Genomic DNA, 24,891 nt, shown 5'->3' with positions numbered 1-24,891 from the left:
ACACTGCTTGCTGCAGGGCAGCCTGGTTCCTGCTCCCTCTCCTCTGTGCTCCCAGGCCTTAGCTTGATGCGCTCACTCATTTGGGTGTGTAGCAAATCAAGGGTGTTAGATGGGAGCAGCTTCGCTGCTGTGGGCAGTAGGCTTCACAAAAAGATCACAGGACCACAGAGTTGTAGGGGTTGGACAGCACCAAAAGCATTGTGAAGCTAAATGTGCATTTTAATCCCTGTGCCAGAAATACAGGTTGTTATAACTTCATAAAATTTATAATAGTAACTTGAATAATCGGCAGTTCATTTCCATGTGCAGAGTGGGCTTGATGGTGGGGGATGCTTTGGCTCCTGGATAGCAGTTTTGATAGAATTAGTTTTCTAACTCTTCTATGGCCTGCCTGGTTAGAAGCTCATGGCCAAAGACAATTTTAATCCAGCGCAGCCTAATCTTGACATAACCGGTAATAAGGCAGCGCTGGTAAAAATGTAAATCCATCTTGCTTATTATCTTTGCTTAGGGGTGAAGAGAGAGCAAACATTGAAAAGGAAGACTGAGCAAAATAATTGATGTCACCACCTTTACTTGGTTGATTTGTTCATTGCATCCCTTTAAGTAGCACTTGTGCTGGGATCGATGGGAACTTGATGCTGGTAAGGGAGGCATTGCTGAGTCCTGCAGCATAACATCGTGCTGACACTGCTGTGCTCAGCTGGCTTAGCCCAGGCTTGGCAGGAAGCTGTGTGTGTCAGGTAGAGATCAAAGCAGTGCCAGTTAAGAGGCAGAATTAGCTTAAGAAAACTGCCTGAGCAAATCCTGGCATGTTGTTCCACATGATGATGGACGGGTTACTAATGATGTGCTTAGAGGGAGAACCTTCACACAAGGCTCCAAAACTGCAAAGGGAAACTTGCAGTAGGGCTGGGACAACCCTGGTGCTGCTGTGTACTGCAGTGTTTCTCCTTCCCGAGATGGAAGAGGGAACAAACAGGAAATTAATGACATCTGTATTGCTGGGTCTGGCACACAGCCTTTAGGAGAGGAAGAGTTTCAGGGTATTTTGGATGGGACATTTCTCTGAAACAGCACGGGGCAGGGCAGAGGAAATCAGTTTCTCTGTTAGTGTGCTGTTTGACTTTCACTTTGGTGGAACTAGCTTTAAGCTCTGGAAATAAATGCTTTATTAGGTCCTCCTGCTGCTAAGAGAAAACAGTCACAGGGCAGAGTGCAGCTAATTTGTAGCTGGTTGAGTTGGCACTGAGTGAGTCAGTTGTGATCCTCACGACAGAGTCTGTCTGAGAATTTTAAGTAGAAGTGAGTTGGGACGTGCCTGTTTGTTGCACTGTGGCTGCTGGGCAGGTGACTTTGAGTCCAACTGCAGCGTGTGATTTCCAGCAGTCATGTTTCTTTCCGTGCGTTCTGAGGGTGATGAGATGTGGGAGTGCTTTTTCTGTCCCTTTTTTTCTTTTTTTCTTTTTTTTTTTTTTAAGGTATCTCCTACTAAGCAGGATTTGTACTGATTCCTAGAATGGCTGTGTCTGTTGGTGTCATTGGTGAAGCACGAGAGCAGCTTTACGAGCGTCAGTTCCAGCGCAGCACGATCAAACGCTGGCTCGGCGTGTGGTAACGTGGAGCAGGGAGAAGGGCTCCTAGCTGGCAGGGCACTGAGCTTCTCCCAGCCATCAGTGGGTCTGAGAGGAGTGGAAATGAATTCCGGTCCTCTGCAGTTGTGGCCAGCAGCTCGGAGCTGCCTGCTGTGGTTCTGCTGGCTGGCAGAGTTCGCTGCAGCTGGGCCTGCTGTGCCAGCACTGCTGTCTGTGCAAGAGCTCATAGGTGACACAGTGGCAGTGTGAAATAGCTCATGCTTTGAAATGAGATGGTTGGAGAATAGGAGTCTGGAGGACTGCGCCTTCCAAAATTGGCAACGCTATGAATGATACTGCTGCAGCACTCTGGGGGAAAGGGAGGAGAAAGCGGTAAGCAGTGGTGGATGTACTACATCTGTTTGTGAGCAGTGTCCTGGTATTCATTAAATGCCAGCAGCTGGTTGAAGCTACAGGTAGTGTGCAGTCAGAGCTGTCAAACTAAGCAGCCAACCCCAGGCGCTCCGTCTGGCTGTGTGGCTGCAGTCTGAGCGTGGCCATCATCAGTCAGACAGCAAAGTGTGTTCATTTCTGTGAGCCTCTTAACACACCTGCATAATGAGCTTCTCTTTGTCCTCCTCTCTAGTCCTTACATCTGTAAAACAAGCAGTGCCGAGGCTGGGGCACCGAAATGAGATGCCTCAGGGTGACAGGCTTTGAAAAGCCAGTGGTTAGTAATGAGAAAATAGGATAATGGGCCAAAACAAAACAAAACTAGACTTCCCAGTGCTTTAGCTTGATACAGGGCCGTGTGTTTCAAGTATTTGTGCTACTTTGCTGTGCTCCAAGTCAGTTTTTTAGCTAACTGGTTTATCCTGGCACATTACCTGGTTGTAACACTTGCAAGCAGGAAAAATACTAGAGGGATTTTCAGTAACTTCTAGATGTTTGTTTTTTTTTGCATTGCACTGATGTCAGATGGCTCTAATGACCTGCAATAGCTCTAATACCAATTCATTTCAGCCCTTGTACCCCAAAGGGTCAAAATATTTCTAATGAGCATTGTTGAAATGAAGGCATTTGGTTTTTGATAAAATTACAAGGGCAAGAAGGAGTGAAAAGCTCTTAGAGGTCAAAGGGGCTCTGACTTGGAATAGAGGATGAGCAGCAGGGAAGAAGAGTTTGCTTTGTTTCCTCTTTGTTTCCATCCTGTGTTTGGGGTTAATGGTAGACTGAAGCAGATAAGACAGTCACGTAAGGTTTAGCAGTTCACACTCTATTTACTTGGACTTATTCTGGTATTGTACTTCCCTTATTACAGGAGGAAATGGTGATTTAATGCTGTGCTTGAAGTTGTTCCATTTCTTTTTCAACCCCGTTTCTGGAAATTCCCGTCCAACCACACTGTGTGGGCCTGGGTGGTTTTGGCAGCAGCTGGGGGGTGGTGCTGGGGGAGCTGTGCCAGCTGACACCCACCGCCCCGACATCAGCGAAAGGCTTCCCACGCTGCTCTGCCAGAAGGAGGGATGACCTCACCCTTCCACAAACTATTCAAATTGTCATTAGGTTATAAAAGCCACGGGTTGTGTCAGTTGAAGTGTAAAATGCTGCAAGGAAGTTGCTGTTGCTTTTGTAAACTGAGTGGTTTCTTTCCTTTTTTCACAGGTTCTTCAAAGAGCTTGAAGCAAGGCATCAGAACAACATCTTCATTGACGATATTAGTGATATTGTGGAAAAGCATTCTTCCTCCACGTTTGATCCTTATGTAAAATACTGCACTAATGAAGTCTATCAGCAGCGAACGCTTCAGAAATTGCTGTAAGAGCTAATTTTAAAATATGATTGCAAAATCACTCCCTTCATAGTAGGAGGCAAAGGCTGTGGTACTTGGTGCGAGGCCTGGGGCTCACAGCATGTCCTCACATGCTTGGTGTTCCTTCATGCAGAAGGGCCTTTGAAGTCCCTGGGGGTGGAAACGCGCCGGGCTGCATCGTGCAGTCCTGGTTGTGGCTGTGTGTCACATTGCCTGTTTGCTGGTAAGTGCAGGTTTGTGAATTTACCAAAGCTGTGCTTTGCTTCTGTTACCTGTGAGTCTGTTTGCACTCATGTTCTCCTGTGGGAGAAAACGAGCTCCCTAAATGTCAGTACTGGTCATGCATATCTAAGCAAGTAACACTGAAGGCTGCGATACAAATCTTTCAAACTGCATCTCCCCTATTTCTGAAATCTGCCAACTTTCACAATTCCTGGGTAAAACACTGTTAAGTTCCCCTCCCTTTTCCTCACCAGAGCTACAAATCCAGCATTTAAAGAGGTGTTGTCACGCATTGAGTCCCATGAAGACTGCAGGAATTTACCGATGATCTCCTTCCTCATTCTCCCTATGCAGAGAGTTACTCGTCTTCCATTGCTGATGGATGTGAGAATGTTGCTTTTCTTTTTTTCCTTTGTGTTCTCTTAATGTTAGCTCTCCTTTATGTTCGATTCCTGGCTGATCCCATTGCTTGTAGGAGGCACAGGGCTGTAAGTACCGACAGGGCTGCAGAGCATGACATGCAGTAGCATTTATTTGGTTATGCAGTCAAACATTAAATATTTAGAAGTCCAATCAGAAAGATTCTATAGTAGAATTGATTCTGAAACCAAGGAGGAATAACTTGGCACAGAAGCTACACAGACTGTTAGGATTAAAATCAATCAATTAGCGTCATTTCATTTATCTGTAAGTCCACAGTGTTCTCTCATTTATCTGTAAGTTCACAGCTGGTTCTTCAGCTCTTTGATTACCATTAATGTGTATGTGAATTTCTGTATTTGTTACAGTCTGTGCTTTTTAGTTCTGTGCAGTAATGGATGTTTTCTTTCAGACCATTTGTCAGAAAACTCCTAAAGATTCACCGAAATATGAGAACTGCAAGCAGGCTCTGAAGGAAGTGAGCAAGGTATGTCCTGGAGTGCAGAAAAGTCTGTGCTTAAGCCTGCCTGCTTTTACTGCACGCTAAGGGTGTCTGCTGCTGTCAGTTGTTTGCCAATAATCAAAGGTAGAAGAGTGCAAGTTTCCATGCATATTGGTTGGAGATTTTAACAGCACTTACAACAAATTCCAGTTTGTTTTATGTGAAACTAAGCAAGCTGATTATTATTTTTTTTGATTAGTGAGAAATTCCAATTCATCTGTTTAAAATACATGTATACATGTTCTAGATAGCTGCAGATAGGCATATTCTGGAAATAGAAGACTGTCAAGCAGGGCATTGTGGTATGAAAAGAAAATTAAGAATTTCAGGGCTATTTTTTGCCTGCAAGATCTGTTTCAGAAGCCATAGCGCATCATAGACTGTCATTAAATGTGATTATTGACATTACTTAAAAATAAAAATAATTTAAAAAAATCTTTCTCTACCTTTCAGGGCTACATATTGCTTTGGGCCTTGAATATTCATGTGTAAGGGAGAGCAGCAAAGGATATAAAAGCTCTACATTGTCTTAATCAAAATCAGTCCATAGTGGCCTTTTTCTTGGCTAAATTATTGTCTTTCTCTTACTTAGGAAAATATCCTAAACTCAGGAACACCGTACTGTTGCCAACACAATTACTTTTTCCATAGGAGCAGTAAATGATTTGTAAAGTGATTTTTAAAAGAAGAAAAGGCTCATTAACTGAAGGAAATCCTGCATGGCATTTGTGGAGTTAAAGGGAATGTGACTGGATGCCCTTCTGACTGCACCTGTGGGTGCATGCCTCTTCCCTGGTGTGCAGGCTTCAGTAGGGCTATGGTGTGTGCTTTGAGATTGTGTCCTGAATGCCAGCTGCAGTGAAGCCGTCCCTGGGGAAGTTTCATAGCCTCATAGAAAGGCCAAGGTTGAAAAGGACCTTAAAGGTCATCTAGTTTCAGTGCCCCTGCTGTGGGCAGGGCTGCCAACCCCTAGAGCAGTTTGCCTGAGTTCAACAAGGTGGCACTGCAGTATTTGTATTGGGACTTCCTTCTATGAAGGAGCTGCATGCATGTGATAGCCGTCAGTGTGCAGCACGGATTGTCAGGCTGGAAGGATGGGTTCTGTGGGGCTGGGTGCTCATGTAGATCAGTGAGTGTAAGCCTTCTCAGTCAGGTCTTCTGGCTGTAGCTTTGTACCATGAGGGCTGTGCTGAAGAAGAAATAGTAATCATAGCATCGTGGAGTGGTGTGGGTTGAGAGGGGCCTCAGGAGGTCATCCAGTCCGCTCCCAGAGCAGAACCAGCTCTCAGCTCTGACCAGGTCACTCTGGTGCATTCGTTCAGATCTTGAAAGCATTGTGAAAATGTCAGATCCTTTGTAAATGCTTCCACAGAAGTGTGTTGGATCAAGGAACAAGAGTTACTGGTATTATAGATTGTGAGGACGTGAAACGCGCTCAGCAAATGTCTTGTTTTTCAGTTGGTGCGTTTGTGCAATGAAGGTGCTCGGAAAATGGAAAGGACAGAAATGATGTACACGATTAACTCCCAGCTGGAATTTAAAATCAAGGTATGATTAAATCAAGGAACCAGAATCATTTAGCATAGGAGGAGCTTTGATTGTGTTTAAGTTTTGGTAGCTTCATTACCAAATGCACAAAGTAAATTAGGGCAGGCTGTAGTCCTGATGTGACTTCTCAGTTAATGGGAAGACAAATTCATATTCTAAGGTAGCTGAAGCTCTGGAAACTTGAGTAACTGAGGACTGCTGCACCTTTAGCAAGGTCTGTTAAGCTTTGAGGTGAGACTTTTTAGGGAAATAGAGTAGAAGAACTTCTTTTTAAGAATAAAGTAGCATTAATTACTGAAGAGTGTATGCCCAGGCTTTGGTCTACCTGTGTGGATGAAAGCCTGTCCCTGGTGGAGTGCCTAATAGGACATTGCACTGTTTCATGTCTTTCACAAAGATGTGCAAGACGATTTTGTCACAAGTACTGCGTGGTGCCATGCTTTGCTCTGCCTGTGTCCTTCTCATCACTGGTTTTCTTGAGGACTGTCAGGTTTTGAGTTAACTTTCTCTTTTCTCTCACATAAAGAAAATCAGAGAAATGCTCAGCATCATTTCTGAGAAGCATCACAGTTCTCTGCTGCAGTGGCAGCCGTGTCATGGAACCTGTATAGCTCATACACGAATTGACTGATCTGAGACAAAGAAACATTTCTGGGGGGAAGCATGGCATGGCAAAGCAATTGCATTTCTCTCTTGAGCACATTGTGAGGCAGTGTGTGAATGACTTCTGATGCCTTTCCTTACACATGGGTGGGCGCTGCCATGAACTGTGGGCAGCTCTGAAATTTTGCATAGGTTTCAGACTTCAGCTGAGGAAAAAAACATCTCTCTAATAAGAGTGAGTCAGTGTATGTTACAGCAAAAAGGGTTTTTTAATGCCTGTTTGATGAAGTGTTACTTGCTCTCCATGTCAGTTCAGCAGCAGAAAGGGACGCCTGTTTATCTACTGCAGCTGAAATAAAACAATTCCTTGGTTGAGTTTTAGCACCCCAGCTCTGAGAATGAGGGGTAAAGTTCAGCACCCCGTTTCTGTCGAGGTGGGAGTTAATGCTCAGAGCAGGTGTGTGAGCTGCCCTTGTGCCTGCCCTGCTGCTCACTGATGCGCCACGCAGGCGGCTGCTGCGTCTGCACTGACAGCACTGCTGTACTGACACCAGGAGATTTCACCCAGGAGCTGCACCAACCAACGGCTGTTAGTCCAAGAAAGGCTCCTAGCACTGTTTGAACATCCAGATTGCAGTAGGGTGAAATCTGTAGCAGAAATAACAACAGTTGGTGGGGTTTTGTTGTACGTACAAAAAACCTCTTGAAGTACATTGAGTCTTCTTTGTTAAATTCATTGTTCATTCACTGTTAAAGTACCATTTCTGTGATTTGTGTCTCACTACATAACCAGTATAGTTTTGAGAGAAGGTTTTGGTTGGATTTGTCATCAGATGTGAAGTATGGATTTATGTCTTCAAGTGGTCAGTCTTGTTCCGAGTAAATCCTATCTCCAAAAAGGTATTTCTCACATTGTCTGCAGTATTTCTATTTACATACTAATAACATTTATGTAACAAGAATAAAGGAAACGTCTCCTGAGTGACATCACAGCATCTGCTAACACTGGTGATAACAGCCTCAGGTATTTGGATAATCTAAAATAGAGTTTTAAATAGTTTGACAACTTTGGGTGATTGGCTTCCCACGTTCCTTCCCAGTTTTCTGACCCACAGAAGCACCCAGCAGATCTTCAGTGCCCGTTATTTTTCTGTTGGCAGGGGATCAGGATATGGATCTGACCTTGCAGCAGGAACAGGCCCTGTGTGATCCTTGCAGTGGGCATGCTGGGACTGGCAGCTCTCAGTGATTTCATGACAATAATAGAACTGTATTTTCTTTTTCTGTATTCTTTATGCAATACCTTTTCCCTCCACGCCTGTTAATACGGCCACTTAGTGGTTTACACTTCTTCTGTTTGAGCAGTGCCAGCTGGAATGCTTGCTGGATTGTTTTGGCCAAGTTCCAATACATGTTAAGTTCTGATGGCTTACTTCACACAGAGAGCAGATGATGTACACATCGTACTCTTTTGTCAATTAAGGGAAAATTAATATTAAAGTAAGCACAAGACGCCTGTGGAATACAGTTGACTAGGAAGATCTCATGGGTGACTAGGATGAACTCATTTGAGGTAGAGATTAGAGAGTTTTTAGTTCATGCTCTAGAAATCTTTAAAATAGCTTTATCTGAAGAACAGTCGTGATGATTCTATTCCGTAACCATCATAGATCAGGTAAACTATTTCTGTTCTTTTCTCATACATTTTGTATGCATTTTGTAATTCTTATTTTCTTTGCTGTGATTGTAGAGCATTACATGGGAGTACAAGAGAAGCTGTTAAAATCTACATCACTTCTGTACATGGCTCACCTGTAGGCTCTGTATTTTTAATGAAGATTCAGATGTGGGTTTTTTGGGGGGTTTTAGTGCCAGGAAAGGAATTTTCTGCAAAAGCTTGAGTCCAAGAACCAAACTGCTCTGTCATTTCTGGACCCACAGCCCAGCCTTTTGATTTTGTGAAGTCCCCTAGGAGGTGGTATAACCTCTGGTCTGATGTTTCACATTTATTATCATCACAGGGAACTGCTACTACATTTCAGGAAGGGTAAATATGTGAAGCTGCCTGCTTACAAAAATGTACTGAAGCTGCAGAGCTTTGATTTGGTGTAAGGAAGTTAAATGCTTTTATGAACTTAGAAATTACTTAGATTATAGAGATGAAATTTGGCAGCTCTTCTGCGTTGCCATATCAGAGTAGTGAGCTAAATTGAGCCTTTGTAAGCTGTGTGGTTAATTGAGGTGTTTCTATCACTTTCTCCAAGGACTGTCACTTTATAAGTTGGATTGATGTTAGCCACAGATGTGAGATGAGCAGCAGTGTCAGTGAATGAACTCAAAATTACAGCAATTTCTAGTAAGGTTGTCTGACTCACTAACAGAGATGGAGACTTGGGTGAAAATCTACTTAGGAAGAATGGGTTCAAATCAAATCCTGCATTTTCAAATTGGAGAATATGGAATCATAGAATCACCAGGCTTGGAGAAGATTTCTTACGATCATCCAGTCCAGCCACCCATGTATCCCAGTACTGCCCCAGCCATGTCCCCAAGAACCACATCTGCCCTTCCTTAAACACCATCAGGATGGTCACTGCACCACTTCCCAGGGCAGCCTGTGCCAGTGCCTGTCTGTCCCTTCTAAGAAAGTACTCACTGAAATAATGGCAGGTTATACATATATTTATCATATATCACTGCTGTACGTCTGCAGTGTAGCACAAGTGGTGCTCCAGTGGATGGCTGCATGGAGGACCAAATCCAGGTGAGCAGTCTCTGTGGTCTCTTCTGGATGTGTGAAGATACAAATCAGCCTGAGGCAAAACTAAAAAAGTTGGAGGTTTCCTTAATCTGTAATGATCTGCAGTGGTTTCAAGGGAACCAGCTACACTGCTGGGCTCATCAAGGGGCAGAAGCAGCAGCCTGCTGGAGCAACCCTCAGCACTGAGAGGAGCTGAGCGCCATGGGCAGCCCAGCTCCTGCCAGCAGTCGGGGACAGCCAGCCCTGATTGTGTCCCATCCATGTCCATGTGCTCTTGAGGGAATGGGCTGCTGCCAGCCCCACACAAGCAGTTTTCCTCTCCTTAGGGCATCATTTCCACCCCGAAGTGTGAGTGGTCGGGAGCTCATTTTGATCATGGATGAGCAATTAGGTTGGGAATATGAGAATTTTCAAGCATTTGCAGGCTCTTACTTGTGGATACTTTAAAACTTGTGCTCCTAATCTCTGCACTTTGAGTTTATTCAAGTGGGTTTTTTCCTGAATATTTGTTTCCTGATCTTAAAAAAAGGAGGGGGAAAAAAACCTATTTTTAGAATATTAAAATGTTATTTTCTTGATTTTTAGCCATTTCCATTGGTTTCTTCTTCACGATGGTTAGTGAAAAGGGGAGAGTTAACAGCCTACGTAGAAGACACGGGACTTTTCTCTAAAAGGACTTCTAAACAGCAGGTGTACTTCTTCCTCTTCAATGATGTCCTCATCATCACCAAGAAGAAGAGGTAAGAGCTTCACCAATACAGAATCTCGTGTTTGGCTCTTGCGGCACACAGAGGCCATCCAGCATGAAGCTGTGTTGTGAGTTGTTGTGACTGCTGTGTGCCTCATCCCAAGGGAAAGGAAACCAGCATTTCCTGCCGTGGGAAGGGCAAACGTGATTGCATGCACAGAATTGCTCTGTATTTTCTAGCCATTTGCTAATTGGAAAACTGAATGAGGTTTGAAGGGGCCTGGTACAAAATGTGGATTAAACGTGTTAATTAGTCAAAATTTGTGAAACTGTTTATACAGTTACAGGAATTACTTTGAGAGAGGTTTACGGGAAGATGCTTCCAGTGGTCTCCAGTTAAACTTTTATCACTGGATTTGAGGGGAGACTTAGAATAATTGAATGGAATTTGCATCCTCTGATGTTGCTGTTAAATAATCCTTGATAGACAAACCTTCCTGAGGCTGGAAACTCTTTGGAAGGATGATTTTGGATTTGCGTTGATCAGTTGAGCCAAATTCCAGCTGTTTGTAAGAGATGCTGTTCTGTGAAACTTCAAATCATAATTTTAATCAGAACTTAGGAGGAGTGAATTAGAATATAAAATTTGCGAAGAAAATGTAAATATTCCAAAATGGAGGAAAATATATTTAACTCAAAACACCGCTATGCAATGAGGAGGAAAATCAGTGGAATTGTCCCCAGCTCTTAATGCTGTGACCGTGATCCTGAGATTCAGTGCTGGTCGAGGTCCTGCTGGAACGTTCCCTCCAAGGCCCCTTGTTCCACCTCTGGCTGCTCACCAGAGCCCTCTCTCATTTCTTAAGCTGTGTTTTTCTCACAGGCCTGCTGTTGTGTGGCTGTGTTGGTAGCTAAGTAAATGTCTGAGTTAGGAAAACGATGATGAGTTTATTATCCGTGTTGTTATGTTGTTTATTGGCTGGTTGTCCAGATTATAATGCAGGTTTTTATAACAATGCATCTTATCAAAGCTTTGGGGCTTTTGATTTATAATGTCTTCCAGCTGCTGGAATCGAAACATCCTGAATGGGCCCAGAAACCAAAATTAAAGCAAACTTAACAATCAGCTTGATTTGGGCAATTGAACAACACCCCCTGAACACACCAGAATTGAAGAGAGTTTGTGTGTGAACCTCCCAGTCCTCTGGGCACGAAGCGTGCACTTACCCAAGTGAATCTGGTCATTAATAACGTTTGAGCTTTGGTGAGCTGCTCTTCTTCCCCCAGTGTTACCATGGACACTGCAGCAGTGGACAGAAATATTTGTTGCTTGCCGGGTTCAGTTATTTGTATTTCTACTGCAGCAATTGCTTTCTCAAAAGATTGTCGTTGCACAACCAAATCACTCTACTGTGCTAAAAATACTAATTACTTAGTGCTGCAATCATGCTGCTTCATCCTTTCCCCAAAGTTCAGCTGTCCTGTGTGAGCAGTTTGCCATATATGCAGAAACTTGTGCGTGCTGGGATGGCCCAGAGCTCCTCTTCCCACAGCACTGTGGTGGTGGCCGTGCCCAGTGGCAGTGAGGAGCTGCCTGCCCAGTGAGATACGGCTGCGTTCTGCCCATCTGCATTTTAGAAACAGTTCGCATGTGTCAGAATTGTCATTGGATGAACTGCACCTTGAATACCAAGGGAACTAGCACTCCAGAAGCCTTTTTGTAATGAGAAGTAGTACATTTTAGCTGAGCAAATACAAAGAGTGTGTTGGGGTGTATTGAGGATGCACCGGGGTTCTTGTTCTTAAATCTAATGATGCTTTATTAATGGTCGTCATCCTGAGCTACAGTCTGACTTTTGTTTGAAATTGAAGCACCAGCATGGACAGTTGTTCCATCACACTTTGACCAGGTCAGGCAAACAGTGGCTGAGTGATACTCAGCACCATTGAGAAAAGCACAGAAGGGGAAGTGTGAGTGATGTTGTGGACCTGTCACATCGATTCTGGAGAACAAAACATGCATTTCTGTACTGCTCAGCTCTCAGTTTTACTTTTTTCTCCTTAACTTCATTGCTGAACTGCAAATTGCCACTGCTGTGGCCATGACTCCCATTACAGGGTCCCTTATTGGATTTGAAGGTAATACTGCAACACAGTGAGTAGCAGAATAGCAGGCAGTGTAGTTCACATCTTGAGTTCTTTCTGTCTGCCCTGAGATGCACATGGATTGCACAATGGCTCTTCTTACTGGTGCCATATCTGGGAAATGGTTTTCTCTGAGCTGGTGAAGAAATTCTTCCATGTTCCGCAGAGCATGGTGACACCAGTGCCTTGCTGAGATGGAGGATATTTACTTCGTGCACAATACTGCCATGTTTGTATGCATCTCTATCATAATGAGTTTTCATCTTTCTTCCTCTTCTACACCCCTAACACGGATGGATAAGAAGGACTGTGCTTACATCTCTCCTGCACAGCTGATGAGTGTAACTGCAGGCTGTGGATGTGGATTTGTCTGCTGTCAGGCACACGGAGCTTCCACAGAAGAGTGGTCACTTCACAAGTGCCCCTGGGGGGAGGTTGACCAGCAGAGGCGATTCTCTTCTGGGGGATTTGTAAGCTTACACTGTAACAGTGCTTTGCTAAAAACAGGACACGGCTGGCCTACAACTCTACTCATAGTCAGATACCCTCCTGGGATCATGGAGATCTGCTTTGTGTCCCTCAGTTACTGATCCAGAGCTGTCAGCGAGCTAGCACTGCATCCCGTGAGTTCAGGAGAACCTCACAATTCATGAAGCTTTGTTACATACAGCTAAAGTAAAACCGCCTTACTGAGTGTTCAGAAAACTTACCTGCAGCATCCTGAGTGCTGCACAAGACTGCAGGCTTGTATTTGAGTCCGAGATCACATTTATTGAAAATTCTGCTTTTTGTGACCCTCTAAGAAAACCTCTCAAATCTCGTCTGCTTTCAGCACTCGATGGCTTGTCAGCTTCTGAGGTTTATCTTGACATTGGAATGCAGCTGGACTTCATACACTGGAAATCACCTGAAGGTTAAATTCTGTTAGGGAATGTTAGCTGTTCACAGCTGCTTGAAAAACCATGGTTTTTTTCCATGCTGCCGGGAATTATTTTGTCACAAAAGTTATAATGCTAACAGTGATTAAACTTTGCTGAAGGAATTTTACCAGTGTTGGTGGCACTGGGTTGGGGTTGGGCTGGAGGATCTCTGAGGTCTTTTCCAGCCCTTACGATTCTGTGATTCTTCGCCTCTTTTTAGAAGTCACAGTTGGATGATGCTATGTCATTAGTTTCAGAACAATGTAAAGTAGATTTTAGCACCTTATACCTGCAGATGGACAAGATGATCCTATGTTTTAAAGGTTGATAGTGCTCTATTGGGAAGCAGTTTGCCTATCCATATTTCTGTGGGCACAAGGAAGAGGAAAGTGTATTTTTTTTCTTATGTATTCTAAAACGAAGGTCTGTGATTCACTTGGAGGTACAGAAGGAAATGCATAAGAACACAATTGCTGTGCCTCATTTCTGCTTTAGTGGAGTAAGTTGAACATATGGAGCAATGCACTGCAGGCTGTGGGAAGCTGGTAGTTTCAGAAAGAAATGTGCAGAAAAGATGAAGATGCAAAATGTCAGAATTGTGCCATTCAGCGTGGTTAAAGCAGATTCTATACTGGATTTGCTTCCAGAGGCACCTAGTGGAAGCTGACACTGAACTTGTGGCTGTTGTTTTTGTTTTAATTGTTCTGCAGTGAGGAGAGTTACAACGTCACAGATTATTCCTTAAGGGATCAGCTGGTGGTCCAGCAGTGTGACAGTGAGGACCTGACCTCTTCTCCCATGAAGAACACTTCAGCCATGCTGTACTCACGGCAGAGCTCCCCAGTTCACCTCTTCAGGCTGTCTGTCCTCAGTAACCATGCAGGAGAGAAGGTGGAGATGCTTTTGGGAACAGAAACTCAGTAAGTAACAGCAAACAGCAGAATAAAATGTTAAAATACTGGAGGAAGCCATGTACCTCTCTGAGCTTCTCTGCAGTAGCTTTTCACTTCCCTTGAGGAAGGCCTCATGGCAGCTTGCAGCCACATCAGGTTCTTCATCACAGGGCAGTGGCATGGCCACAAGCTGCTGGAGCTCTTGGATACAGTCTGGAGTTGGGTGTTCCTTTGTGGGTCTGGGTGCTGGGATTCACAATGTTTGTGTTTCCAGCTTGAGATTATTCTAATTCCATTTGAACTGCAAATGTGGCTGAGGTATCTATAAGTACATTTGTTTAAACACTCTTTGACAAATGTTCTTCTGAGAGCTGGAAGTTGCCTGTGAACACAGAGCCTTCCTGTAGTTGTGCCCTGAGGGCAAGTGCCTAAAGGAAACCAGAGTAGCAGCTCATGCACTGCAGTTGAAAGCACTGCATGTATCGTGCATTCTGCAGCCTGCTTACATGCACAGCTGTCCTGCAAGTGACTCAGGGCTGAAAGACAGCAGGGTGCATTCCTGATGAGCGCTCTGCAAGGAGCACTGCAGTGGTGGGCTGAGTTCCAGCCCTGTCCAGCACTGCTCCCATCTCAGCCTGCAGCACAGCAGCTGACTGGCAGAGAAATGCTGCCTTCTGTGTGCTGGGTAGGGAGATTTCCTTTTTGTGGGTCTTTATAGGACAGCCTTGAAAAATCTCACTGCAGACTCCTTCAGGACTGCTCTGATACTTCCTCTGTACTGGTTTCTCCCAAGCAGCATATCCTGATGGTTGTATGGGCAGCGTGGCATTTATAGCACAGCACGGCTCATCCTGAGGCGTGGTGGCAGGCAGACATTGGGTGTGAAGGCTGCGTGCTGCTGTCCTGCAGCTGTGGTTTGTGCACAGTTGTAACAATGGTTGGATGGTGTGGGAGTGGGAACGGCACAGCAGTGACTGGGAGGAGGAGTTGGGCATCGCCTGGGGAAGCTGCGGAGCTGTGCTGGGATAGAGGTGCTCCTTGTTCTCCTGAAGCGGTTCTGGAGGGTGTCCTGCTTTTGAACAGAACAACAAGCAGCATCTTGTTCTTTCGGGTGCAAGTCCCCAAGAGGCACTCGTTCCTCTGTGGTGCCATTAACTTTCACACAGCCTTACAAAAGTGAAAGATCCCATCTGTTTGGTGGGAGCTGGAGGCAGGACAGAAGGCACAGAGCACAGAATGCTCCAGACGGAGCCCAGCCTGGAAACATTTGCATTTTAGGTTTGCCTTCGGAGTTTAGAATAACCCTGAAAGAAGCTACAGATCATTAATGATATCTATTAAAGATCTCATTATAAAGTAAGCAGATGATTCAGACTTGTTTGGAAACACTTTCTTATTGGGGAAAAATGAGGCGCATTTTTAGTTGTCTGGTCTTCTTATAAGAAGACATTTTGTTCTACAGATTTGTTATTGCTTCGCTATATGTGGCTTGTGGTATAAATAGCAGTCTAGCAGATTGTCATCAAGAGGAAGAATTCTGACAATAATTACTTGATTTGAAAGCTGTCTTTTTATAGATTATTGTGAACTGCATGCATGGGTCGCAGACAAACCCTGGGTGTGGGAGGACAGGCAGGCAGTGTGCAGCTGAGGCCGGGCTGCGGTGCTCACTGAACACAGCTTTGCACGTTGAACAGCTCAGATCTGTGGTGCTGTGTGCTCATGTTCTGCCACTTGGAGCAGCTGGAGGCTCCTGGGGGGAAGCAGGAGCTGTGGGCAGGAGCTGTGCAGGATGGTTTCACAGCAGTGTGGCTCAGACCCTGCGCCCGTCCTTAGGGCACTCCTCCCACATGCAGGTGCAGCTGCTGCTGCAGGCGTTCCTTGTAGTGGAATGGTCGTTCAGCAGGAGATTATCCACTGGGGCTGGATGTTTTTATTTTTGTTTTCCAGATTGCCTTCTTATGCATTGAACATTGATAGTCTTGTAAAAATACATTAAAAGCTACAGAAGTTCATGTGTAAAAGTAGAGGCTTTCCTAGATGGGCTGAAAGATAGAAGGGGTGTTTTCTTGACTGGATTTTTCATTTAATTCCAGGGAGAGGGGGACCCTAGAGGGAGTATTTCCATAAAGTAAATGCTGCTCAGATGTATGAAGAACGGAATATTTGGAGTGGAAGGCAGTCTGAAATTACCCCGTTTTTGTCATCTGTCTGAAAGAAAATGCAATTCTTGTGTTAAGAAAGTGTGAATCTGTAACATGCTTCTAAAGCGAAGAACAAAATTAAGCACATGCAAAACACTGTGTGCTCCTTCACGTTTTGGTTGAAACAAGTTTAGTGTGTCCTCAGATGTTTTGTGAAAAGATCAGGCTTCTAGGGAAGGCAGATGTTCATTACTCTGAGTTAAAACCAGTGGCAGCAACAAAAGTCCTTCAGCCCTGCAGCTCCCTCATGTTATTCTAACCTGTACTGACAGCAAAGCCCTTCAACAAACAGGAGATAAAACCAATTTACTGAAATGGAATTCACACCCTTGTTTGCCAAAATTCAAAGCTAGAGCGAGTAGATTTTTAGCTTGGCGGTTACCTGGGGTGAGGATTAGCTTTATTTTCCTCTCTGGTTTTCTGCATCTTCTACTCAAGCTGAGCTGTAGTAATTTGCACTTGTTGTTGTATGTGGCACGATGCTTAGAATCTCAATAATTCTTTCTGCTGTCCTCAGAAATGCTGACGGACAATCCGAAGCCCAGTGATGTGTTCAGGCCTCCACCCAGGACTTGATTTGTCTCTCAAATTTCCCACATCAGCACATCTGGAAACAGAAACGTGCCCTGTGTGTGCATGGAGAACTTGTTTTCCTGACTCTTGCTTTTCATTCTAAGTGCACTGTGCTGCTAAGCCTTGCTGTGGATACTTGTATTAGAACAGCTTTATTATGTTTGTCAGATGCTTCAGACATGAGGTGCATTACATAGATGATATAATCATCATCTTGGTTTTGCTCTTTGCAGGAGTGAAAGAGCTCGCTGGATTACAGTGCTTGGACAAGACAGAGACAGGCAGAGCACAGACAGAACCAGTAAGTTCAGCTACCAGCAGCAGTGAGCACTGTGACGTGGGACTGGAAACGCACTGCCCCTTAGTGGTGCCTTCAGTACATGGATGCTGTACAGACCCCTGCTTTTCCTGGGCTCTGTTACTGCAGTACATGTGGAGTCGCCACCCCTTCCTTGTCCACAGGCACTTGGAGTTCTGTTTTGCTCCATGGTTTCTGTTTGTTCATCAGTGTTTGGTGAGCTGTTCCAGTCTGTTAACAGAAGAGCGCAGCCCCGTCCCGTGTGTTCAGTCAGTTTGTTGTGTGGTGGGGAAGCCGCTTGCTGTTGCCTTTGGGTTTTGGTTTTTTGGAGTTGGGAGAACATTCTAAGTTAAGGACGTACACATCCTAACAGAAGATTTGTTACAGGAATTTTGTACCTCCGCTTCTTTTCTTCCACAGCTTTGACACAGGTAGAGATCATCAGAACTTACACAGCAAAGCAGTCAGACGAGCTGTCTCTTCAAGTGGCTGATGTTGTTTTGGTTTATCAAAAAGTGAATGATGGTGAGTAGTGTAACCACCTGTCAGCGCTGCGGATGACAGTTTGTTTCCTCATTAGCTTCCAATTAAAACTTGAGTCTTTTGGTTCAGGTTTCCAAAGGACAGCCTCTGTTTAAGCAGCACTTGTATCTCGTCCCTGTCGTAGCCCACAGAAAAGACTTGGGGACGGAACGGGCTGGGTGGCTTTGACATGTGAAATATCCACAGACGTGAAATTGAGTTGTCTAAAAATGTAGAGCTTGGGCACTTTGTCAGGCACCAGGTTTGTGCACCGCTGAAAAGTGCTGCCACGGTGTCTTTAAAGGCCTTGAGAAGGGTTCTCACTCTTTGTTCACATTTTGCAGGTTGGTATGAAGGGGAACGACTGCGGGATGGTGAAAGAGGGTGGTTTCCCATGGAGTGTGCCAAGGAAATCACGTGTCGTGCCACCATTGACAAGAACATGGAGCGCATGGGGCGTCTGCTGGGACTTGAAACCAACGTGTAGATGATTTCTGCATCCTCATATTGTGCTGCAGGATTTGCACTGAACTGCTGTCAGCGGGGGCACAGCTGCACACACTACAGCTCTTGCATGGAAGACGTGAGGCCCAGATGCATTAAATACAGTGACAGCACTGATACTCAGCCCTTTTGATTCGCATTTTGAGAGCTATGAACTGACGCCTGGCTTCAGTAATGGCAGTTTCTATGAGAATTAGATTCCTGGGCAGTGGAGATCAGCCATTCTTTGTTCTTAAAATGAGATTTCCCTTTCAGCTTTGGTTCCCTCATCCCTGTTTGTATTCTTTTTCCATCTGTTTTCTTGATGATTTTCACTTTCTTTCTTTTAAATTTAAAACCCCTCTCTAGCAGGCTGAATGCCAGAAGCTCACCAAATAAATGCATACACTGAGCTGGAAGGAGAACAGGAGCGTAACAGTGGGGGAACAGAGTTCCAGCTCCTAAAAACTGCAGTGTTACATTCCCAGAACCAGAAACGGTGTCAAATGGGATACTTCCCTGTGTTGTCAAAACCTTTGTTTAACCTGAGCTGCAAGAAGCAGCATGTAATTGATGAAGGACTGCCTGTCCAGCAGCAGCCCAGGGTGAGCCAGATTCTGTAGGACACAGTGAGTTACTGAGCTGATGAGCTCCAGGGGAGCCAGCCGGAGCTCGTGTGGTGGTGCTGTGCTGTGTGTTTCTCATACAGCTCGTGCTCTCTTCCTGCTGCTCCAGAAAGGAATTGTGAAAGCAAGCAAGAGGAACCAGCTTTTCAAAATAAAGATGAGTGTCTCATTCTCTGATACATTTTTTAGCATGAACATCAGACTCGAGCTTGTTTTCATTAAGAATAATAATATACAGAGATTGAGCCCTTTGATGTCCTTCTACCAGTGTCCTCCTTATGTGCCTTACGTTGTTCCTCTAGGAGGAGTTTCCTGGAATCCAGTTTGTGCTGAGTGCAGAGGCTGTTCTGTCCTGTGTCTCCACTCCAAAAGCTCTTCAAGCTCTGGCTGCCTTTGTGGCAGCGATTGCTTTGCCAGTATTCTTTGCTAAGTTGGCCCTTTAAAGATTGAGCCCCTTTTTTTTAATACTTAGTACTAAAAATAATTTCAAGCTGTAGAAATGCAGCCATATGCATAACATAGGAATGTGGTTTTTTTCTCACTAGCATCAACAACCTGAGCCCTGTGCTGTGGTTCAGAGCTGAGATGCCTGCACTCACAGGCTCTTTCCTGGTGTTTTAAAGCACTGTAACTGCTGGAAATCTGCCTGTTTTTAGTTTTTCCCAGGTGCTGAGTTACATCTTCATGCCAAGTTATTGCCTGGATGGGGCCTACAGTGAACATGAAGTGCTTTTTCCTATCTTTTTTTAATTCTTCCTTCTTCCTCTGCTGCAGAAATGAGTTTTTTCCTTCTGTGGAGGTAAAAGTTCACCGAACTGGAGTTCGCAGAATATCATCATTAGCATTTGTTAGCATCACCCTGAGTCCACAGGCAAAAGCAGAAGGGCAGTAATAAGACCCACGGGGCTGATGAAGCTGCTCAGCTTCAGCATAGGAACTCAGGGCAGCAGCAAGGAGAGGTGTGGAAGCAGAGTGGGCATCTCTGTCCTCTCCTACCCCAGAGCAGGAGGGGAGCCCTGGGCTGGAGGAGCTCTGACTGGTGCTGCTTCACACACACCCTTCTTGGCCTCTCACAGTTGCACTTCACACAACGCCTGCTTTTGCATCTGCAATTTAGCCTTGGAATTCCACTGAAAAAAAAGAACTACTTAATACGGTGTGAACAGAATGCACTCAGAATTAAGTCACTTCCAGCTCCTCCCTTCTGTATGTAGATGTGACAGTTTGTATTATAGTCATCTCCACCTTCGTATGGAGCGGCTCGTGACAGAGCAGGCTGCAGGCTGCATTAAGCGAGAGAAAGATGTGTGGTAGCAGGCATGCTGTCAGTCCTCGTGGTTGTTAAAAGGTTCTGGACACTGCTTTACACAGAATGTAATGTGCTGATGTGTGAATAACTTTGTAAATATGTACCTCTGTAACAATTGAAAAGCTGTTAGGAAGACATTTGTACAGAAATGCTTCCTTTGGCAGGCTGACAGCAGCTTCCAGCCTTCGGGATTAATTTATAAGAAGTGGACTGAGAAAATGGCAGTGATACAGACTGATCACTGAGCAAAGCCTTATTTAACATAGTAGAAATACTGCTAATATTTTAACGAAGGACTTATTGTACACAGGCAGATGTTTAACACATAACCGAATGTATAAATCCAGGCATTAATTTTATTCAGATTTTTAATACACTGTATATATTTTTCATACCTGTTTTTTCCAAAAGTGCTGTAATATTTTTTAAAAGCCTTTTTCTTATTCTCAGACACGGTTCTTAAGGAATCAAAGACTGTTATGATGTAATAGGACAACAATCAATAAAATCCTTACCAAAATACAGCCTCAGTTTCTGTTCACGGAGCACTGCAGTGCCGGCCATTAGCAGCATTCTTGTCAGGGAAGTTCTGTGTGTCTGAACCAGCGCTGCCCTGCCTGCTCAGTGTCTGTGTGAACTTGGAGCAGTGAACCACAGCGGTGTGGGAGAACAGCTCAACTGAGCAAGGGAAGAAGCCACAGAGCTACACAGGGCTGTGGTCACTTGTCTGAAGGAACAGGACAGTAGGAAAGCAGTCGCCTACCTTTGCTGTGTGCCTCTAAAGCCTGGTCTGCCAGCAGTGCCTTTGAGGGAGGAGGGAAGGATAGGAAAGCTTCATGGCATAGCAGAGATGGAAATTAGAATCATAGAATCATAGAATCACTAAGGTTGGAAAAGACCTAAAAGATCACCCAGTCCAACCGTTCACCTATTCCCAATAGCTCCCACTAAACCATGTCCCTCAACACAACATCCAGCCTTTCCTTGAACACCCCCAGGGACGGTGACTCCACCACCTCCCTGGGCATCCGTTCCAGTGCCTGACCACCCTTTCTGAAAAGTAACACTTCCTCATGTCCAGCCTGAATCTCCCCTGCCGCAGCTTGAAGCCATTCCCCCTGGTCCTATCACTAATGACACGAGAGAAGAGGCCGACCCCCAGCTCACTACAGCCTCCCTTCAGGAAGTTATAGAGAGCAATGAGGTCTCCCCTGAGCCTCCTCTTCTCCAGGCTGAACATTCCCAGCTCCTTCAGCCTCTCCTCATCAGCCCTGTGTTCCAGACCCCTCACCAGCTTTGTTGCCCTCCTTTGAACACGTTCCAGGGCCTCAATATCTTTCTTGCAGTGAGGGGCCCAAAACTGGACACAGTACTCGAGGTGCGGCCTCACCAGTGCTGAATACAGGGGAACAATCACCTCTCTGCTCCTGCTTGCAACACTGTTTCTGATGCAAGCCAGGATGCCATTGGCCTTCTTGGCCACCTGGGCACACTGTTGGCTCATGTTCAGCCGAGCATCAATCAATACCCCCAGGTCCATTTCCTCTACGCAGTCCTCCAGCCACACTGCCCCAAGCCTGCAGCGTCGCCTGGGGTTGTTGTGGCCGAAGTGCAGGACCCGGCATTTGGCCTTGTTGAAACTCATCCTATTGGCTTCAGCCCAGCTCTCCAGCCTGTCCAGATCCCTCTGTAGGGCCTCGCTACCCCCAGGCAGATCCACACTTCCAGCCAATTTGGTGTCATCTGTGAATTTACTGAGGGTGCACTCGATGCCCTCATCGAGGTCATCAATAAAGATATTGAAGAGGACAGGCCCCAGCACCGACCCCTGGGGAACAGCACTCACGACCGGTCGCCAGCTGGATTTGACTCCATTCACCACCACTCTCTGTGCCCGGCCCTCCAACCAGCTCCTTACCCAGCCAAGAGTGCATCCATCCAAGCCTCTGACTGCCAGCTTCTGCAGAAGAATGCTGTGGGAGATGGTGTCAAAGGCTTTGCTGAAGTCTAGGTAGACCACATCAACAGCCTTTCCCTCATCCACCAGATGGGTCACTAGATCATAGAAGGAGATCAGGTTGGTCAAACAGGACCTGCCCTTCACGAACCCATGCTGGCTAGGCCTGATCCCCCGGTCACCCTGCACATGCCGCATGATCTCCCTCAAGACAATCTGCTCCATAACCTTCCCTGGCACCGAGGTCAGGCTAACAGGCCTGTAGTTCCCTGGATCCACCTTACGACCTTTCTTATAAATGGGAGTCACATCGGCAAGCCTCCAGTCTTCTGGGACCTCACCAGTCAACAAGGAGCACTGATAGATGATGGAAAGCGGCTCGGCTATCACCTCCGCCAGTTCCCTCAGCACTCTTGGGTGGATATCAGTTATCAGTTATCAGTTCATGACGTAGCTACACTAACTGCGGAAAGAATACTTCAATTTGTAACACATAACACAGCTCTTAGTGTCCAAAGGGTAATGTGTCAACTAAGGCCACACCTGCACCTGTGAGCAGTAGCAGCCCAGCCCAGCAGTCAGCTCCCTTCATGCTGCAGCTGCTTCTCCAGCACAGCCCTCCCCTGCCCAGCACAACCAGCTCCCACCCGACCCAGCACTGCAGGGAGCTGCTGCAGAGGAGCACACAGAGGCGCCCAGCACAGAGCTCCTCCAGCGCCCTGTGTGGGGCTGCAGTGACTACCGGGGCCAGCCTCACCTGCCTGCCTCCTGCCCTGGTGTATGAATCCTTCTTTCTGGCTCAAAGCTTGCTTTCTGAGCTATTTCTTCTGATAAGACTCTAGGGGATGATTGCCACACAGCAACACCTGTCTCTCAACATCACTGTGTGGACAATTTTACATTTGATAGCATTTCTTTGGAGCTGTTTATCTTCAGAAGATAGTGCTCAGGACTGTTCTCGGGTGGAAGATCTGGCCTGTGACCAAATAACTCCTGTTTGCTACGGGACACTGGGGGATGATGCCATTGCATCCTGTGAAGATACAAGTTGGCGCCTCCCTGCTCCCTCTCATCTGCTGGCAAGGCCAGGAAGATGGGAACAAAGGAATTTCCACTGAGATCCCAAAGCCAGAATCTGCCACTCCAAGGAGAGCTGACTCGACCACTTCACTACCACTGAAAAGGTACCATCATCACCGTGGTCACCGTCATCCTCAACAGAACAACAGCCACCACCCACCACTACTGAAGATCAGTGACTGAACTATGAACCATGCTGGATCCATGCTGGTGACTGTCTCCCTCTTGCTTCCTATAATGACTCCTTACTTCTTCTTTCCTATCTTTTCTATCGCCCTCCTTCCCTTCCCCATTACCTTAATTCATAACAGTGCCTCTTCTCCCCTTCCCCATCTCCCTAATTAAGACTGTAATAAACTGGCTGGACCAACATCTGAACATTTCTTGATCTCACGCTGGGTATACAGATATTAAACCTCCTCTCCCTCCTACAAATTGTAGCAGAACACCTGGGCTGGGAACCCTTCAGCTCTGCCCTCCCTGCTCAGGTGCAGCCACCACAATCAGGCTACACTTGGGCCGCCTCACTGCACCACCTGTGCGCAGCCCAAACAAAGGATTACAAGAAGTCACAAAATTGGAGAGGGGAGTTTTTGCTGGCCTGATAAAGCAGGACCCCCTGAAAAGCACTGAGGGTTCCATTAAAGCAGCTGACAGCAGCAGCACCAGCCTGGGACCCATCATCTCCCACACCTGGAACAAAAGCCCACACAATGTTTGGTTTGGTGAGGCACCAGGCCTGCAGCTGTGCCCAGAACAGCCATCCTGCCTGCAGTGCTCACAGCCTTTGGCTTTCATGCCACTCTGAATTCCCCCATGGCTCTCAGACATCTCAAATTGAAGGCATCATAACAAGCAGTTCACCTTTACACAAAGCTTTCCTTTAGTTTGTACAAACACATTTTCAGAGGGTTTGTTGCTTTTTGTTTCTGCCTCCTAGCACCTTCCCTGTGTTTTTATTGCCCGTAAAGAAGTCACCGTTCTGACTTGTTCTGAGATGGGCCTCTGAGATCTCAGAGAGAAGGACCAGAAACTCCCTGCTGGCATTAAGGCCTTCTGCTCTGCCACCCCCCAGCACCGCGCTGCTCCAAGGGCCCGCTGCGGTGACCTTCATCAGAGCAGAGCCGCGCACGGAGAGCAGACGAGCGGCCAGACACAGCTGTGCGAGCACGAGGCCGAGTCTGCCGCTGCGAAATGAACGCCCGAGCCGGAACCCTCGCGCCGCTGCCCCACAGCACGAAGCTCGCGGCTCCCATCGCAGCTCCCCACCGGCCGCGCGCTGCGGGACGCAGCCCCGGGGCTCCCGAGCTCCAACCGCTCCCGCACCGGCCTCCGACCCTCCTGTGCAGCGGCACCGATCGACTGCTGCGTCTTCACCGCGCCCCGCACCCGCTCCACGCCGGCCCCGCAACCTAACCGACACAACGTCTCTCTTTAAGAACCGAGCCCTTTAAAAATCACCACTACAATCACTACAGGCGGCCTTAAAGCCGAAAACAAGCGGGTCCTCCATCGCCCAACGCTGCTCTGCGCCCAAGGAAAGGGGCAGCGCCGCACCGCACCCACCTTCCGCGGAGCCGCAGATCGGGACGGCCCAGCACGGAGCCCAGCACGGCGCGCCGATCCGCGAACGGCCTCGGGAGAACAACGCGAGGCCCCGGGAGCGCCACCGAAAGGCAGCGGGGCGGAGCGGTGCCCGGTGCCCCTCGGGAGCGCATTGCGCCTTGCGGCGCCCCCCGCCTGCGGCCAC

The 24,891-nt window shown here is 46.4% G+C and overlaps 1 protein-coding gene across 1 annotated transcript in view; it reads left to right on the top strand.

The window, feature by feature from the left end:
- The window catches only part of ARHGEF26 (Rho guanine nucleotide exchange factor 26), a 39,659-nt gene extending 19,035 nt beyond the window's left edge, over positions 1 to 20,624 (top strand). Inside the window, exons 6-14 of the mRNA XM_052687186.1 lie at positions 3,240 to 3,392; positions 3,864 to 3,993; positions 4,442 to 4,516; positions 5,990 to 6,079; positions 10,029 to 10,183; positions 13,907 to 14,116; positions 17,100 to 17,167; positions 17,585 to 17,689; positions 18,031 to 20,624. Coding sequence (XP_052543146.1) covers positions 3,240 to 3,392; positions 3,864 to 3,993; positions 4,442 to 4,516; positions 5,990 to 6,079; positions 10,029 to 10,183; positions 13,907 to 14,116; positions 17,100 to 17,167; positions 17,585 to 17,689; positions 18,031 to 18,173 — 1,129 coding nt within the window. The 3' untranslated portion in view covers positions 18,174 to 20,624. The remainder of the gene's footprint in view (positions 1 to 3,239; positions 3,393 to 3,863; positions 3,994 to 4,441; positions 4,517 to 5,989; positions 6,080 to 10,028; positions 10,184 to 13,906; positions 14,117 to 17,099; positions 17,168 to 17,584; positions 17,690 to 18,030) is intronic.
- Positions 20,625 to 24,891: the final 4,267 nt, after the last annotated feature.

Source organism: Tympanuchus pallidicinctus, unplaced genomic scaffold (assembly GCF_026119805.1).
Source record: "Tympanuchus pallidicinctus isolate F22 unplaced genomic scaffold, pur_lepc_1.0 scaffold22, whole genome shotgun sequence".
Classification (NCBI taxonomy): domain Eukaryota; kingdom Metazoa; phylum Chordata; class Aves; order Galliformes; family Phasianidae; genus Tympanuchus; species Tympanuchus pallidicinctus.
This window is presented reverse-complemented; position numbering and strand designations above follow the sequence as displayed.